General features: G+C 36.4%; 1 protein-coding gene across 1 annotated transcript in view; it reads right to left on the bottom strand.

The window, feature by feature from the left end:
• Nucleotides 1-18234, bottom strand: part of LOC142342466 (uncharacterized) — a 152251-nt gene that overhangs the window by 36337 nt on the left and 97680 nt on the right. The window contains exons 10-11 of the mRNA XM_075393805.1: nt 14952-15182; nt 12464-12588 (exon numbers count right to left, since the gene is read on the bottom strand). Coding sequence (XP_075249920.1) covers nt 12464-12588; nt 14952-15182 — 356 coding nt within the window. The remainder of the gene's footprint in view (nt 1-12463; nt 12589-14951; nt 15183-18234) is intronic.

The raw sequence follows: 18234 nt of genomic DNA, 5'->3' as shown, positions 1-18234 counted from the left end.
TCATTGGCATTTCTCTTACACTGCCCGGGTCTCGTTGGTTAGTGGGTTTGATCTTGGCTTTGGAAAAAATAGCTAGTCGAGGTCTCTCTCCTTCAAAATTAATGTAAACAATTCGTGGATTATTTGTCTTTTTTTGTTGCTCTACATTAGGGCGTTTACTAGCGGCTTCGGTTTTTTCGCCTGCGTCAAGGGCCCGTTTTCGGGTTTTAGAAAAAGTGGTACCATTTTCATTTTGTGGATTTGGGCCCATATCTATCTCTAGACCCAATTATATGCTATCCTCGGAAAGGGTCGGTTCATATGGGTCGTTTGAGGGGGGACGGAAAGGGGTGCTTGTTTGCGGCTGCACGCATTCGCGGTCCAAATAATTTTTCATGTTTCGGGCTCTTTTTTGGAGGTTTTAGTGAGGGTTAATTTTTATTCGTATTAACCGGCGTCCCGGTAGTCAGATGTACCTAAACAATTCAATTTAGTTTTTATTGCTCTGAAAAAGTCAAAAGTTGCAACAACGTTAAAAAGTTGCAATAACTTTTATTCTATATTGAAAGTTGCAAAAACACTTATCCTATATTTTGAAAAAAGTCTTATGGGGAGTTGTGCAAAAAAGATCGAGTTGATCTAGCTTATGTGGAGCTGTACAAGCTTCGGGTTGCTAATCCGGAGTTGTCTAGGGAACCACTAAGCTAGCCTCTGCCAAGAAAAAAGCAAAAAATGCACCAATTCACCTCACCAGCAACTTTTAGGACGAGTTACTAGGCTACTGGTAAGGCTTCAAGGCACCCCTTATGCTCTCCAAGCAAGGGCTATTGCTTCTTGTCTCACTCCGTCGTCTTGCTCTTTCGTCAGTTGCCTGCTTCTCCACTTCTTCTCACTTCTCAGGTCGTCTTGTCACTAGCTTCTCCAATGTCTCTCTTTTAATTTTGCGTTCACTAACTTCTGTAAGCTTGTAAAACTAATCACATAAACGTTTAAAACTGAATCACATTTGAGCGAATGCGATTGGTTGCTTTTTTGGAGCTCTGTTTGAAAATTTATTAGTATGAAATCTTGTTAAATTTGAAGTGGACATGTGTATGATAATCCTGAGTGAGGATTGTAGAATACAAAGTGTTTTTGTTTATCGATCAGACTTATGATGTTTTTCTTGATCGGTAAACGTCCAGTGATTTGCGTTCAACCGAGAGATAGATGGAGCTGTTAATTGAAGGTGGAGATAAAAATTTCTTGTTCAACTATGATTTCCATTGAGAATGATATTTTTGTTTATTTGAGAATATCTTGCACTCGATCCGTTTGCATTGTAGATTTTAGTTAAAACTTTACTATCCAAATTAAATGGGTAGGGGTATTATATTTGTTATGTCCAGTTCCAAAGGTAGAATATGATGGTTATGAATTACGTCATTGTTTTTTATTTTTATGAAATGCTCTTGTGTTAGAGCTAAGATTGAGTAATGAGGGTGTTTCATTGAAACTAAAAAGTGTTCACCTTTAACGAGAGGTGTAAATTTTACCCAATAATGAATGATACACGTTAGCTTAACAGTGTATACTCTCTAAATGTGCACTTCACTTGTTCCTTGAGAAGAGTCCGTAAAGGTTGAGACAGTGTGTTATGTTTCTGGCGTTTTGTTTTTGTTTTGACAGTAACATTTTTTATAGTAATGGTAAAAATAGAGAGTTTGGTAATTTAGTAGTTGAGCTGTTTGTGCCCTTCATAGAGCTGGTATTAGAGGATTTTGCTCCAATGATGTGTTTCCTATTTGAGAACGTCCTTATGGAGCTAATTTTTGTGAGTTGAGAACTTTGTGTTTAATATTTTGTTGAGACCAGTGGAGCAGATAAACGACTTTTGATTGTGGTGTAAAGTGGGGGAGAGTATCCAATAGGACAAGGCCAGTCTGTACACTGGGAGGGAGTTTTGTTCTTCTGTTTCTTATGCTTTTGAGTTTTTGTTGTTTGAACCCACGGGCACTTTTGTGGCTGGAGCCGGAAGAACGTTGGGAGTTTGTTCGCAGGAAAAATAGAGGCCGTAATTGTAATGATTATCTTGTTCAATAGTTAAACAAGAGTTAAAATTAAAAAATTTGGAAGCGCTCAGATGAAAATACTACAAATGCAAGATTTGAAAAAGCATACTAACTGGGATTCTGACGGGATCTCATTGAGTTTATTGGTGAGATCTAAAAAATCAGGAAAAATTATTCCTAATGGTTCGCTAAGTGTGTTACTTTTTGAAACAAGGAGAAAACTGTGTTAGCAAATGACTGTTCATGGGAGTCAGCAAAGCTCATTTATGAATCTTTAGAATAGTTAACGTTGTGTGAAGCTGGGATAATGTCCAAATTTAGTGGATAGACGAGATCTGGGGTGATCTGGGGAGATCTAGTGGTGACCCAAGAGGATTACCAAAACTTAAACTAACGGATTTCTCAGGAAACCCCTTGGAGTGGCTCGAGTGGGCAGAACTTTTTGATGTCAATGTGCATACTGAGAAGATAGAGTATCTGAAGATTAGCCTCACTGGTCAAGAAAAAAAGCTGCAATTTCTGGATTGGGTTTCAGTTCACAGGCATATTATCAAGCCTGAGACATTCTCTGCAAAAAATTTGGCAGATCGAGAGTCATTGTTGAATCTCAACTCAAGAAGATATACACACATCCTCCAGATAGACACAATGACTCCAGTAACATTGTTCGATTTTCAAACGTAGTCACAAAAACAGTTAACTTTTTGACTCGACTCGGATTTCAACATGACCTGGAATTGGAGGGAGTTCTGAGTTCAGTAACCAGAAAACTTTCTCTTCAGCTCAAAGAGCAGTGGCTACGACACCTACGCGATCATCGAATACTAGCAGCGAACTTGATTTTTTTCAAAGACGGGTTGAAATCAACTGCTTTCATGCATGAAGACTTGTTAGCCCAGCCCAACTGCAAGCTTCAAAACCGCGAGAAACCAAAGCAAGAACTTTTGCATCCAACCCTGATTATTCCACAAAAACAAAATATTCAGAATATTCGTTCAAAGATGGACAGCACGCCATTTGGAGTTGCGAGAAATTCAAATCAATGAAGCTGAATGAGCGACGAGAACATGTGCAGAAGATCAGACTGTGTTTCAATTGCCTGAGACCTGGCCATCGAAAAAAGGATTTCAAAAGCACAACTTGCAGCGTACCCCATTGTGGACGAAGACTCAACAAACTTTGGCACAGTGACTTCTAAAAGAAGGAGGCTAAAACAAGTGCCTCAGATGCTATGACAGCAGTAGCAACAATGATCACACAAGGAGGACTCCCTGTAGTGCGTGTAATACTGGTGAATGGAAACCACAGCCTGAGCGTGCTGGTCAATCTCATTCGTGGACAAGTTAAATGTATCTACACTGCAGCTGCAAGGCCGAAAAGCGTCTTTGTCAATAGCAGGAACCCACTGATCACAAGATTTCAAGAGGGAAATAGTGCCGATAGCGGTTTCAGCACACGAGAATTCTCGACCATTAACAACTGTGCTACTTTATTTTCACGAGAAACTGTAGTTGGGCGACTAGATTGTAGATCTGCAGGGGTTCAAAAATCACCACCCACATCTGGAGAAATCGCCGAATCAGAGCTACAATCTGAGCGGACAAGTCTGCATAATTCTTGGACAAGTCTGCTACGACATTCATCGCCCATTAGAATTCAAGAAGTCAGACGACAAAACTGCACCATGGGCAGTGAAATTGAAAATAGGGTGGGCTTTAAGTCGTCCCCAACCAGCAAAGCAAGCAGCAACCCTTGCTACAACAGCAACTTCAGTATCAGAGGACAAGTTAGCAAGTCAGTTGAGTAAATGGTGGGACATAGGTTCCTACGCCTCAAACTGTGATGTCACCGGTCATTCGAGGGATGAGCAGAGAGAAATCAAAACATTGGAGCAAGCAACTCGATTCAAAGGTGAAAGATACGAAGTTGGACTTCTCTGGCGAAAAGATGAAGTGAAGTTACCAAATAACTTCTACCCTGCTATGGGGCAGCTCAAGTCCCTAGAACGACGCCTACAGAAAGATGATATGTTGCGAAAGCGTTATCAGGAAACCATTGACACTGACGTAAAAGCTGGTTATGTCCGCAAAGTTCAACAAGTTGGACTGAACGAAACCAGAGACTAGCTTCAGTGGTACTTGCCACATCATCCTGTCATCAACCCTCACAAACCCGAGAAAGTTAGAACAGTGTGCAACGCAGCAGCAAAGTACCAAGGTATAGCCCTCAACGACAAGAGTTTATCTGGACCAGACCTGTTGCAGAGTCTGATCGCAAGTTGCTGTCACAAGCGATGACAACCGATGCTTACAGTTTCTCTGGCGAGAAGATATAGAGCAGAGGATAGAAGTCTACGAGTATACACGACACGTTTATGGGAGGAAGAGCTCACCAACTTGTGCAAATTACGCTTTGCTTCAAGTGGCGAAAGATAACGTGAAAGACGACGAAAATCTTTTCAAAGCTGTCCAGCGAAACTTCTACATGAACGACTCAAATCAGTCAGAAAACCCAAGGAAGCGATTGAAATCTACCAGAAAGTCAGAGAGATCTTCAGCAAAGGTGGATTCAATTAGACAAAATGGATAACGAGTGATGAAGAAGTCAAGTCACAAATGCCAGATGCAGACAGATCAACGAAAATTTTGAAAAATTTCGAGGCCAAGCCACAATCATCCTCAATAGTTGGAATGAACTGGAATGTAGACACAGATAGTCTCATAGTCTGTCGTTGAACTGAACAAGAATTTCCAGCAAAAACAACTCAGAGAATTGGCCTATCCTTTGTCTGGGCAGTGTTCGCTCCAATTGGGATGTGCTCACCTTCACGATAAGAATGCGATTTCTACTCAAAAGCATTTGGGCAGCATTGGGACAAGCATGGGACAAAGAGTTGTCAGCAGAACACTCAAAACTGCTCAGTGATTGGTGCTCTGAGTTGAGAAAAATAAGGACGATGTCGATAAATCGACTTTATTTTAAAACGGTTGTTCAAATTTGAGACTAGAAATTTTTACAGACTTGTCAGAAGAAGCGATGTGCATCGTGGCTCTCAAAAAACAGCAAGTGTTTTTTACCAACAGGGCAGCAGAAATATTTGAAAAATCACATTGGCACAAGTGGGATGTCCATCGAAGGCCTCAATGAGTCCGGGTGGTTAAACGGGCCGTCATGGCTCCAGACAGATGAAGAAAATTTGTCAAAGCTGTGGTGCCAAGTGAACGAAGCTGAAGCTGAGCAAGTTACTAGTTGTTTAGCCACAAAAAATGAACTAGACCATTTATTTAACTGGAGACGATACAGTAGCTTCAACAGAATTAGAAACTTCATTGCCTACTGCATGAGTTTCAAGACGAAGTAGAAGGGACCCCTCAAAGCGGAAGAACTCCATCAATCTAAAAATACTGCATCGATTTGTTCAAACCGAAACTATTCCGAATGTTTCAAAGTCGATATTGCCAAATTGACATTCTTTGTAGAGGAAGAGGGAACAATTAGATTGAAAGGCCGACTGAAGTATTCAAAAATTGATTACAGTGCAAACCATTCAATGCTATTGACAGCAAAACATCCAGTCGTACAACTTCTGTGGGAGAGAGCGCTTCGTAACAACCTAAACGAGGTCACAGAATGTGTGAGAAACATTCTTCAACAAGAATTCTGGATTGCTGGATTGAGAAACGCATTATGAAAAATCAAGTCGAGATGTATCAAATGCAGACACAGAAACGCCAGCCCAATTCGTCCTCCGATGGCGGATCTACCCCGAGAACGACTTGATGAACATGTGCTACCATTCACTCATACCGGCGTTGACTACTTCGAACCCTTCGAAGTCAACTTCCTACGACGTACCACGAAGAGATGGTGCTGCTTCTTTACTTTCCTGACAACCAGAGCAGTACACATTGAAGTGGCAAACTGATGGGTCACTGAATCATGTCTAGCTGCAGTGACAAGATTCGTTGCAAGTTGTGGCTACCCGAACACCATCATCAGTAACAATGGAACAAACTTCGTTGGAGCAGCCAATGAGCTGAAAGCAATCATGAACGAGTGGGACAAAGCAAAAATAGGGAGTGACTTAGCACAGAAAAAGGTTGTTTGGAAATTCAATCCTCCTGGAGCCCCACTTTTTGGTGGAATCTGGGAAAGACTGGTTCAAAATTGCAAGAAAGTCATGATTGCAATCTTGGACAACCGAAGCCTCACCGACGAGGTACTGAGCACAACAATGTGTCTTGTAGAGCAGAATCTCAATGGAAGACCCCTGACAGCAGTAAGTGACAACCCTGAAGACTTGACGGCACTCACACCAAAATATTTCTTGCTAGGACAAGAGAACGTGAGTGCACCATTCTTGCCATCCAGTGAAAGCTACCATGACCTGAAAAAATCATTCAAAACGGCTCAAGCATATGCCGACATGATCTGGAAAAGATGGACTCGTGAATATCTTCCACAATGGAACCAGAGATCGAAGTGGTCAAAAGAACATGTGCGAAATCAGGACGAAAGTGAACTAGCAACAAATATCGTCTGAAACTGAAAAAAAATAAGAACCGAAATTTTGTACAAACCCCGACTTTTGGAAGGGAAAATCTGAGCAACCCGAGGTGATGGCACACGGCTAGGGTTACTTCTAAGCTACTCATGGACACAACGAACGTTATCGCATTAGACCCACAAATCGTTTTTTTTTAAATGATACTTCAGGTGATCATTAAAGGTCAAATACCGTATATTCGAGGCCTTTACAGCCACGTAATAAACATCTGTGCTTATGTCAATCAAAAAAGTTATTGCAGTACTTTGACATTTATTATGTAAACAGGGACCTAAATCATTTTCCTAATTAACCAATCAGAAACAAGTGGCAATGATGCTATAATTGATAAATATTTGATTATTAACTTTAACCCAATTATTTGAATTGTTAAACTGAATTGTATTTACAACCATTAGAAACTGTTATACAGAGCAGTTGGCTCTCAAAATAGATTAAATATTGATACTTTAACAACTTTAGTCTTTTTGCTAAGTTTTGTTAGATGTTAAGATCTTGCGAGTTTTAAATTAGTTGAGCTTACTTGACGAGAAGATAGCAACAATACTAGCTACTGGCTGAAGCCTTACAATCTTCAGCACGAGATTAAACATAGACTATCACTAAGGATTTCCTTTACTTCAATCAGCAAATTTAAAATAACAGTCTTTTAATACGTCCGAGCGATTAAATTTTTCTTCGAGATTGTTAGTCAATCGAACCCTGTGAAGAACCAGGCCGGCGTAAAACTCGAGATTCAGGCTGTAATATATCGGTTTCGCTGACATTCTTCAGCAGCCGCAACACTGTACATAATAATTCATAATATTTTGATGTAAACTGATTGAGAAGTAGAAATTTGCGACTGCTTTGTTATGGAAAACTCTAGCGAAGAAAACAAATCCGCAACAATATTCTGAACCACAAAATGTGATCTAGGTTTAAGACAGTTTTCTTGAAAAAATCAGAATTGTCTCGTCTGAAAACCGAAAATAAATCTCAAAGATTCTTGGGAAGGAATTTTCATACAGTATTTCGAGTCATTGTTGTGAGGAATTGGCATGTCTGGGGTATGAGGGCTAATAATCTTGGTTAAGGCGTAGAATTATTTTCTTGATCAGATTTGACTGGTTGCATTATTGGAGCTATGTGCGAAATAAATTAATAAGTAAGAAATTTTGTAAATTTGAAGTGGACATGGGTATGATAATCCTGAGTGAGAATTGTAGAATACAAAGAGTTTTTGTATATCAATCAAACTTATTTTTTATTTCTTGATCACTGAACTTCCAGTGATTTGCGTTCAACTGAGAGATAGATGGAGCGGTTTGTTGAGGTTGGATATGAGATTTTCTTGTTCAACTATGATTTAAATTGAGAGCTATTTTTTGTTCATATGAGAATATCTTGCACTCGATGCGTTTGCACTATAAATTTTAGGTAAAATTTTGCTATCCAAATTGAACGTGTATAATATTCGGTCTACTTCTAACGTTAGAGTAAGATAAACACCAATTGTGTCTTTGTTTTTTATCTTTGTTAGAGGCTCTTGTTTTCGAGCTAAGATTGAGTAATGAATGTGTACCATGGAAACTAAAAATTGTTCATCTGTAGAAGGAGGGGTAAATTTTATTCAATTAAATGATTGATACCCATTTGCTTAAAAGCGTATACTCTCTAAATGGGTACTTGTTCCTTGAGGAGGACTAAAAGGGTTGTCTGACAACTCGTTCGAGAGAACAACTAAGCTAATGTTTTCTGTTTTTTTAACTGTATAGAAGCTGTTGAAAATTTCAGGCAATTGTTATCTTTGCGTTTTTGCTGTGATAATAAATTACTATAGTAATTTATTATAGTAAAGTAAAGTTAGGAGAATTTGAAAAATTTGGCAAATGAGACTGTTGTGCCCTTGATGGAGCTGGTTTTAGAGAAGTTTGCGCAAAGATGTGTTTCCTATTTGACAACGTCCTTATAGAGCTAATTTTTGTGGGTTTATATTTTCGTGAGGCTAGTGGAGCAGATAAAGGGTTATTGATTGTGGTGGGGAGAGTATTCAATAGGACGAGGCCAATATGTAGATTGGGAGGGAGTAACGATGAAGTAGGATTGTTCTTGTGATTCTTGTGCTTTTGTGTTTTGGTTGTTTGAACCCGTCGGCGCTTTTGTGGCTGGAGCTAGAAGCACATTAGCATTTGTGTTCGCAGGAAAAAAAGAGGCCGTAATTGTAATAATTATTTTGTTCAATAGTTAAACAAAAGTTAAATTAATAAATTAATAAAAGTGGAAGTGAATAAAAAAAATCAGGAGAAACTGTTCCTAATGGTTTGATAATTGTGTTATTTTTGACCCAATGAGAAAATTGTGTATGCGCAAGACTCTTCATGGGGGACAGTGTTGGTCATTTAAGAATCTTTAAAGTAGTTAACCTTTTGTGAAGATGGGATGGTGTCCAGATTAAGTGTATAGACATGATCTCTATATAATTGTTCAAAAAATTTTGATGTTGCCTTATTTTAGGAAGTAGAAAAGTGCCATGGCTTCGTTATGAAATTTTCTACTAAAGAAAACCCTTCAAACCCTTGAAGACAGTTTTTGTAAAATCAGATTTCTCCTGTCTGAATACCTAAAAAATATCTCGAAGATTCTGCTCAGGGAGTTTTTATACAGTAATTCGAATTAATGTTGTGAGGAATTTGCAGGTCTGGAGTATGTCTAAAGAGGTGATGTTTTTTATCAGTGACTTTGACCGAAAAACTGTTCTGAGGGGATACGCTGCTGCGACTGATCGAGGCATGGAAATTGATTTGTAGAGGCTGTGCTCTTTCGAAGTGAAAATCAGAAATGTTGAGAGGCTAATTCGTCGTTTTCGCTTTTTCAAGTGTTTGGAAATGAAGAAAAGCAAGGTAGAGAATAGAAATGTTTGATATGCAGAAGTCTGTGCTGTCATAGTTTAGATTGAAAATTTTTGAACTTGGAGGGAAGAGTGGGAAAAATTTTAGAGACAGAAAGAGTAAAGAGTTTGAGAAAGAATAAGATTTTATTCATTGAAAGAGAATTTAGAAAAGCAGAAGTTGAAAACGATTTATTTTGACAAAAGAATTGTAGAGCAAGAGAGAGATGGAGAGAGATGGAGGTTTTCAAAAAGAGAGCTCAAAGAAAGAACTGAGTTGAGAGGGAGATAGAAAGACTAGAGAGTTTCATATCCCGATTCATATATTTTTCTGTTAAAAGATTTTTGAGACAAACTTCACAAAAAAGCAGTTGGGGGGACGCTAAAAAGTTTGGCATATACTTGGTATTTTGGCAATATCGGCAATCTTTTTTTAGGAGGGCTACAAATGTTTTAGAATTTGGAAAGAAGTATTCTATTTATACGTTCGAATAGTTTCTGCACCTATCTGGAATCTATCTAGTTTCTACCCTTGAGAAATTGAGAGTGTGGTTCCCAAAAGGCGGTCAACTGTAGCAAGAGTGGCAAATTGTTTTTGTGCGATTTGTTTTCTTGTACGAAATAAAAAAGATTTTTCGTTACATTGGTGCTGAGATAATCGAAACAGCGAAAGGAAAGTACAAGTCCTTTATTAGCTCGCATTTTGATAGGCGGTGTACTGGAAGCATATTCATAAAAATTCTGGTGTTAAATTTGGCATGCTTGTGTTGTTGTTCGGTTTCAAAAAATTGTTCTATTATCTCTGTTTTCTTAAGAAAGACATAATGTAAAAATGAGCTCTATTAGTACATAATCTTCTGCTGCTGAGAGCAAAAATATAATAGCGTTAAATAGTTGTGCATAGTGTTCCGTAGGATTCTGTATTCAGTGTAACATCTCTGTGATATATAACAGGATATACAATAGGTGCAATTTTGATTTTTCAAAAAGCTATTCGATATTGTGGCTATTTGACGGCTTAACTGTTTGTGCTTTCTGAGTACATTGCTCTTAGGATACTGGTAGAAATTGGAATTTTTCAAGTTGTACCTTGGAATTGTTATCTCCTATTCTAAGGTAAATGCGAAAGTGTAAATTTTTGTTGAGGTTCTAAACTTTTACTGGTAATATATCTTGATGGAACAGAAAAGGTGTAAAGTAATGGAGAAGTTTGCTGATTATGAGTCGATGAAATTTTTTATTGCTTTTGTTTTTCTACGTCTAAGTGTTTTTCGTGCGTAGTAGATGTGAGGTATCTTCTGAAAACATCTGGAAGAGAAAAATTTGTTTCTTCTGAAAGTGCGTAAATAGTTACTAAAAATTCTTTAGGGACGATTGATAGTCTAAGTTCTAGTATGGAGAACCAAAAAAAAAATTGCAGAAATTAGTTTCTATTTTTTAAAACAGTATTTTTGTAACAGGGTTGCACCTATACCGTAGTTGGGAGCGTCGCATAAGATACAAAAGTTTCCTTCGTTTTTGCTATAGCTAAACAGAAAGTGCCATTACTTAACTGTTTTTCTATTCTGACAAAGATCTAGTGTAGTTTTGGAGTCTACATAAAGTGAATTGAATTGCAGATAAACTTAAGTTAACTTCAACATCAAATTGTTTTTAGAATAAATGTAAGAAAAACATATTCTTTTTACTTATAAGGTAGGTATGGTAATATTTTTTGGAGGGCGCAAAAAATCACTGATTTAAAAAGGAAAAATGATTTTTTCTGGATCGACCTTTATATTTTTTGTTACCAGTATCTGGTGTCTCTACTTAAGATTTTTCAATAACCGACATAGTTTTGCCATTCTAGATGAATACGTCATCTAGAAGCGTGAACGCGAGTGGTCATGAAAGCTGAAAAACGACTGATCCAAATTAGGTAGAATAAAAAATGACGTTTAGAACAGTATTGTCGAACCGCGATTACACAATTTTTTCGGGGCTGAAATAGTTTATCTAATGGCACCTTGTTGTTAATGCCGTTCATATCAGCAATTGAGAAAATTTTTATAATACTGTAATACTGCAGTTGCTTTAAGTGGAAAAATGAGTTCTGCCTTAAATTTACAGGTATCACTTTTAGAGGTAGCGTAGCGTTTGCGATATTTTAACAAGAGAGAAACTTAAGGGAAATTGTTCTTCTGTCAGTTCAGTATGCTCAAAACTAACACTTTGAGGATCTGTACTTCCTGTGTTGTCAAAATATGTGTTCAACGGTTTTGAATTGATATTTTGTTTAATTGTTAATTTTTTCGTTTGTTCTTCCTAATCTAAATTGAGACCATTTAAATTTAGTTTGCGAAATATTCTTCAATTAATCCATCGATTTTATATGCCAGGTTTTTAGTTGTATTGAATACTAAATTGATGTTTAACGAATAGTTTTTGGTGCACCGTTTTGAGTCCATAAATTTTCTTCGAAATGATTTCACTAGTCAAAAATTTTTGTGTTGGAAACTTGAAGGTCTTGTGTAGATGGTAAAATTTTGTGGTTGCTATGTTTAGTAAAATCAGGGTAGAGATCGATTTCAGGGTAGAGATCGATATCGGCTTCGCCACGATAACCGACCCGCGATTTCCGGATTACATCCCACTGCGCATGAGAGGCATGGCCATGAACAGCGGTCCGCAATTGCGCTTAAACTAGTATTCAGCTGTCTAAACTGTAGGTCAAGTAATATTGTGGTAAAGTGTAGCACAAAAGGTTGGGGGGATTCTGTACTAGGTACCAAGGGGGGGGGGTTCTTGAAAGATTTCGACGAAGCGAGAGCTCATTCATTTTTTTTTCATTTTAAGCGTCTTTGAAAAAAAGGACATAAAATGGCTACAAAAGTTCCAAAAATAACGGTTAATAAACACCAGGTAAAAATACGGCAAAATGTCATCTACCAGGACTACCGGATGAAAAAAATCAGATCCCCCAAAAATGACCATTTTTGACTGATAATGTTGTTTTACCTGGAGATGCCTGTATTTGTTGGCCAAGAGCTCTGACGTAGCACAAGTCAGCTGGCATTGAAACTTCTTTCCATTTTATTCTGCGATGATAGAAAGCCACCGCAAATTGATACATTTCTTTTCCGCTAAAAACAAAAAGTGTAAAACCAAGTTGACTGATGAAAACGAAATGCTACAACCCTGTTTTGACCGTTACTACGAAAATCTACCTTAAAGTTCAGGAAGGAAATGTACACCCCGAACTCACCCACTCTAGTTGTGGGATGATATATATGCTCAACTATTCTTTTTTGTTTTTTCATTATTAGTCAACCAATATTTTCATCATAGGGAGTAGTCATTAATATTGCTGGAAAGCCCGTCAAGCAGAGAATGTTTAATTACAGTTGTTTTGCTTTCTGTGAGGAGTCAACCTGGTTATGACTCTTATGAACATCGCGTGACTTTCACTATCTTTGTTCACTTTTTAAAATTTTTTGTTAAGTTTTTTTTTTATTTTGCTAGAATACTTTGAAATCTGCTCATTTTCAGGATTCCATAGTTAAATGTGGCCCTTTGCGATCAATTTTTAAAATCAGTTTGGGTGTCACTTTTTTCAAAATATGTCCTTTTTTAGTTTTTGTTGTCAATGTAAAGTTACCAGTAACGCGCGTTATTAGATCTCAACCTTAAATGTTTCTATCTCCGTTTGAAGCGAAGCATAGAATTGTTGTCTCTACAGTTTTTTTGAGAGATTTTTCAGAAATGTTGTCTCGCATGCGGCATATTAAATTTTCTTTGTTCTTTTTCCATTAAATTTTTAACGAACGATTGGAAAGTTGATTTTTGTGTTCCAATTGTGCAAAAATGCTAGTGCTGAAAGCAACTACAGATCCTTTGTCAATTTTTCATGACTTTAACACTGTGTTTTTTCGAAATGTTTAGAATATCTCTGAATATTTATGAGTTTTGTCTTATCATACTTTTTCTATTATTTTTATGAACTTATACAAAGACCATAATTGGCGGCACTCATTCAAGAATTTTGTTGAAGGTTAAAGAAAATTGTTTGTCTAGAGAGAACCTACACAAGGTTTCAATTGATCATTTCTGGCCTTCTTTGCTTTATTACTATGTGTATTCCTGAAAGTTATATTTTTTGTTGTTTATGTTTTTTTCTTGATTGTCTTATCATTTAGTCGCTCTGCTGAAAATTTTATCTGGTTTCCACAAAAAAATGGTCAATTAAAAACAAAATGATTTTAATTGATTGCTAATGTTTTTATGGCTGTAAATCAGTCTTTAAGTGAGAAAAAAAATTAAATAAAAAAAACTAATTGACTCTTAAAACGTAACATTGAAACGCCGGTTAGATCTATCGCTTTTCTAATGAAACCTTTTTAAAGTAGACTAGAGAGATCTCATTTCTTCTCATTCTAAGTTTTTATTTTCAAGTTCAGTTAGCTTTTCAGTTTACAGTTAATTTCATTAACTACGAGACATTATATTTTCAAAAAATCTTGATCTATTGTGTTGCTTTTCATATGCAGATGTTTTGTTTTTAATGCGATTTTTGTTTACATTTGTTGTTTTTTTCTATTTTTCTCAGTGTTTTCTGCAAAAACATTTTTTGAAAGCTTTCTGCATCTTATCGACATGTTGCAATCCGTTTTTGCTATCATTTTTTCCTATGAATGCTTAACTAACTAGTTTTGCTTTCTTTTTGTTCATCGGCAAAACTTAATGGTTTCTTGGTAAAGTTGCTTGAGAAACTGCTTTACTTTTTGTAAACCAATTTTGAAATGTTTTGCTCATTTCAAGATATCTCCGTTCTACTGAAAAAAACGAAAGAAATGAACCCAAGAAAAATCCTGTTCATGGGTTAACTTATAAAAACAAAATTGTTCAGATAGGCCTCTTTTTTTCTTGGGTCGGTATAATCCATGGGTCAATAAAGAATCTTTTTATGGGTAGAAGTATGTTACTGCTAAAAATTTGTCGGATATTTCTCATTTTCTCAATTGGATTTAAAAATTGACTTTTGAGATCCTATAATATAATTTTTGCGTTTTCTTCTCTTCTTTTTTCGTTCCGGCCATGAGACTGGCAGTGGCCGAGTTACTGAAATAAATTTTAGAAAAATATATTTTGGTATATAGATTGCCTAGCGTGACGAATATTGTCAAGCTAAATTCTAGACACTCGCTGAAGTCAGTTCAGTCTTTTCATGGCTATTATCGGTCGAAAATGGCATTTTCCTAGTCTAGATCTAATCTAGATCCCCACTCATTCTGAACGGATCTCCCTAGAAAACAAAAATGTCACACTTTCATTAGATTGAGTGATAAAAAGCAATTAAAAATTTATAATTGTTATTGCTTCGTATTGTCTGATAAAATATGGTACTATCTATCTGAAACTTTAATATCAAAAGTTATATAAAGGTGTAGAAGTACGTGTTTTTTTTGGGGGGGGGTCTGCGTCATAGTCAAAGGGGGGCAATACTTACAAGTACGGTATAAACTCAAGAACAGGATCCTGTCGGCACCAGAAGCTCCCTTCCAGAATGTTCAAGGGATCACCGCACTCATATATTAACCAGTCTGAATCAATCTGAAACTCCTCCTCATTGCACAACATGTATTCCGGGGGAAACGCCATTTCAGGATCATCCGGGTCGTAGAAGTACTTCTTATAAGAGTACTGGGCGAATTGGCTCAGTCCGTTTTCAGAATCTGGGCTAAAATTTTGGAGCTGAGCAAAAAAACGTCTCTCTACACTCCATCTTTTTTTTGGTTCAAGATATACGTTTCACAATCCAGATCTTTTTATTTGCATATTTGTAACAGAAACGGAAAATTGCCGAAAAATGCGGCCGCTGGCCCTCTTGACCCACATCGGGATTGAGCCACTAAAAGAAAAAAGAGCATATACATATTGACAAAATTTCTATCTAAGTGTCAAAGCGTTTCCTAAATTAACGCGCAGCTTCAGTTAGGTTCTAAAATTATGCTTAATTCGGCTTGTAAACTGAAGGTTATAACTTTTCAAACTAATACCAGCGAGCGATCGCGCTAATTAACTTTGATAACCTATTTCACTATGACTCAATGGCTGGGCTCTATCGTTTGATAACATTTGTTTTTTTTTTCATTTTCTTCATTTGCTTTGATTTTATTCAATATATTGCGCAATTCAACGCTTGAAAAAAACATTAAATCTGTTCAGTTGAAACAGCGAGTGAGGTCAGTCAGGAGCCAAAAGTGAAAATCGTAACTTATGTAAAACGAAAAACATGACGGAAAGTTAAAACTAAACTAAACGACGAAAATAAGTTAGCACCACCTAGTTTACAATCAATTTTTGACGCAACATTAATCACTCTTGGAATCAATTTTTGTTGCAAATGTGTTGCACCATTCATCCCCTTGGCTAGTGCTCTTGCCTATTTATGAAATTCAGATAATACGTAAAATTAACTTACCAGACACCTCGAAGTGAATTTAACAAACTCCATCTATGTTTCATTGTCCAAAAATTGGGCTAAATTTAAGATGTTTCACGTTTGTTCAACAATGATTGAGTATGCATTTGCTTTAAACCTTAGAGAGAGAAAAATTAACAATAAAATTTGATTTCGTAATAACATTGTTCTTCTCTTGAGAGCTGGATGGAGTTCGTCAACTTTAAATTGGTGTATCTGGGAAGTTAGCGTTGCGCATTATCTTACTTTAGGAAGTATGTGAGACTACTAGCCAATTGGATTAATGGTGTAAGAAATTTTCCCGAAATTTTATTGCAAGAAATACTAGAGTGAAGCAGATGCACGTCAAACAATAAATAGCAAAAAAGACCGGAAAAAATGAAAAAAAACATTCTGATTCACTCGAGTTTTTTGGAGTAAAAGTCTTCGAAACGTGAAATTGTATGTTTATTTGAATGCACAAACTACCCAGCTCAATTTATGACGACTGGTGTTCAGCGAAATTGAAAATGACAAAAATATGCTTATATATGTTTTTTTAAAATTATGAGATCAGTGCAAAATACTCTAAATGTTGAATTTTATGAAAGGAGAATCAACTTATCTCTCTAACTTATACAGAATAAAGTTTAAATCGAGAAAAAAACGACAAAAATGAGTTTAAATTATTGGAAAACTTTGACAACAAAAAACAAATAATGTTCAAACTCTTGAATTTGTTGTCCTCAAAAACAACTTTCTCACAAAATGCGATCGTTATTGGGAGGAAAAACTCTTTGATATTATAGTGGTCATAATAAATTGGAAAATTTGAAAAAAAATGGCAAACAAAATTCAACAAAAAAACGAAAATAGTGCAATTATCGTTAAAGTTGATACTATTAAATTCTCTAAAGCCAGTTCAATATCACAGTAACTATCGACTAGCTTGCTATGGTCAAACCTAAGAACGTTTTTGTGGTCTATATACCTCAATAAACAAAACGAGGAACAAATTTCAGAAGTTTGTAATAACTTGGCGATCTCTCTGAGAAGTCGAAAACAATCTTGATTTTGATCTCTTCAAACCATTTTTTTGTATTTTTGTAAGTCATTCAGGAGAATAAGTTGGCGCGTTTAGAACTATGGTTTGTTCCCAGAGTTAATAAACTTGTAGAACGGCAAAAAATTTCAAGAAAGTAGAAATAAAACTCAAACTTTACTGAATAGTAGCTGGAAATCGTGATATTCAAAAACTCAATCTTCTGAACGTCATCACAAACTGTTAAGCAAACTATCATCCAGCTCTAAAAAAATCTTTTCACCCCTTAAAATAAAAAAAAACCTCAACAAACGACCAAACTTATAAAAAACTGAAGAAATTTGCAAAATTTACTATAATTTCTTATAATTATAATGGCAACACGAATACATAGTCCTAAAAACAGAGATGAGAACGTTTTTGGCTTGCAAAAGGTTTCCACTATATGTAAATAACCATCGTTTATATATCTAACAAAAGCCCAAAAAATGTTGAATTGAGAAAAAGTGAAAAAACTGCACCCTTTTGGTCCCTAAAACTCCAAAAAATGACCTTTTCACTATTAAATTAGGCCTTCTCAATTAAGCAGCGTTTTGCGGTATCAAATATCATTGAGCAGTGTTTTGAAATCTTAAATCTTTGAGTTATGTGTGAGCACATCCAACAAAAAAACAGATCATCATTCAAAACGATTTTGGATTTTTAAAAAGGAGAACGCCTAATTAGTAGCCGTTGAGGGTCTGATAGCGGCTATTACTGAACACATAATCTCGCTTATTAAATGTTGGGTGGTCTAATTAGGCGGGTCTAAATGGGTCTGAGAAACCAATGTGAAGAATGACCAGTTCTCAACTAATTGTAAGCTCTAGAGCTTGAGCAACTGCTAAAACCCGTTTTCTTGCTCTTTCTGGTTCCTCGAAGCTTCATTTCTTTAGCCAAGTAGAAGTTTATCAAGTAGAGTTTAACGCCAATATATGTCATGCTTTTATAATGCACAATTTACACAAGGTTGTGCTTTCTCAACCTTCTAACATAAGGGTTAAGTCCGGTTGTTTTTGTTAATTTGAACCATGTAAACCCTATTCAATGTACCCCCTCTCAGCTACAGTTAACATTCAATTAGCAGCAATTTATACTGAATAATGTTATTGTAACACAAAGAAGCTATCTATTCATTGCATTTTTGTAAGTATTTGTATCACTGAACGAACCTAAACCACTTCCGTTTTTCCCGAAACTTGAAACATGTGACAGCAATGGGAGGGTTCTATCACAAGGAAGCCAAAA

This window comes from Convolutriloba macropyga, chromosome 7 (assembly GCF_964194025.1).
Source record: "Convolutriloba macropyga chromosome 7, txConMacr16.3, whole genome shotgun sequence".
Lineage (NCBI taxonomy): Eukaryota > Metazoa > Xenacoelomorpha > Acoela > Convolutidae > Convolutriloba > Convolutriloba macropyga.
This window is presented reverse-complemented; position numbering and strand designations above follow the sequence as displayed.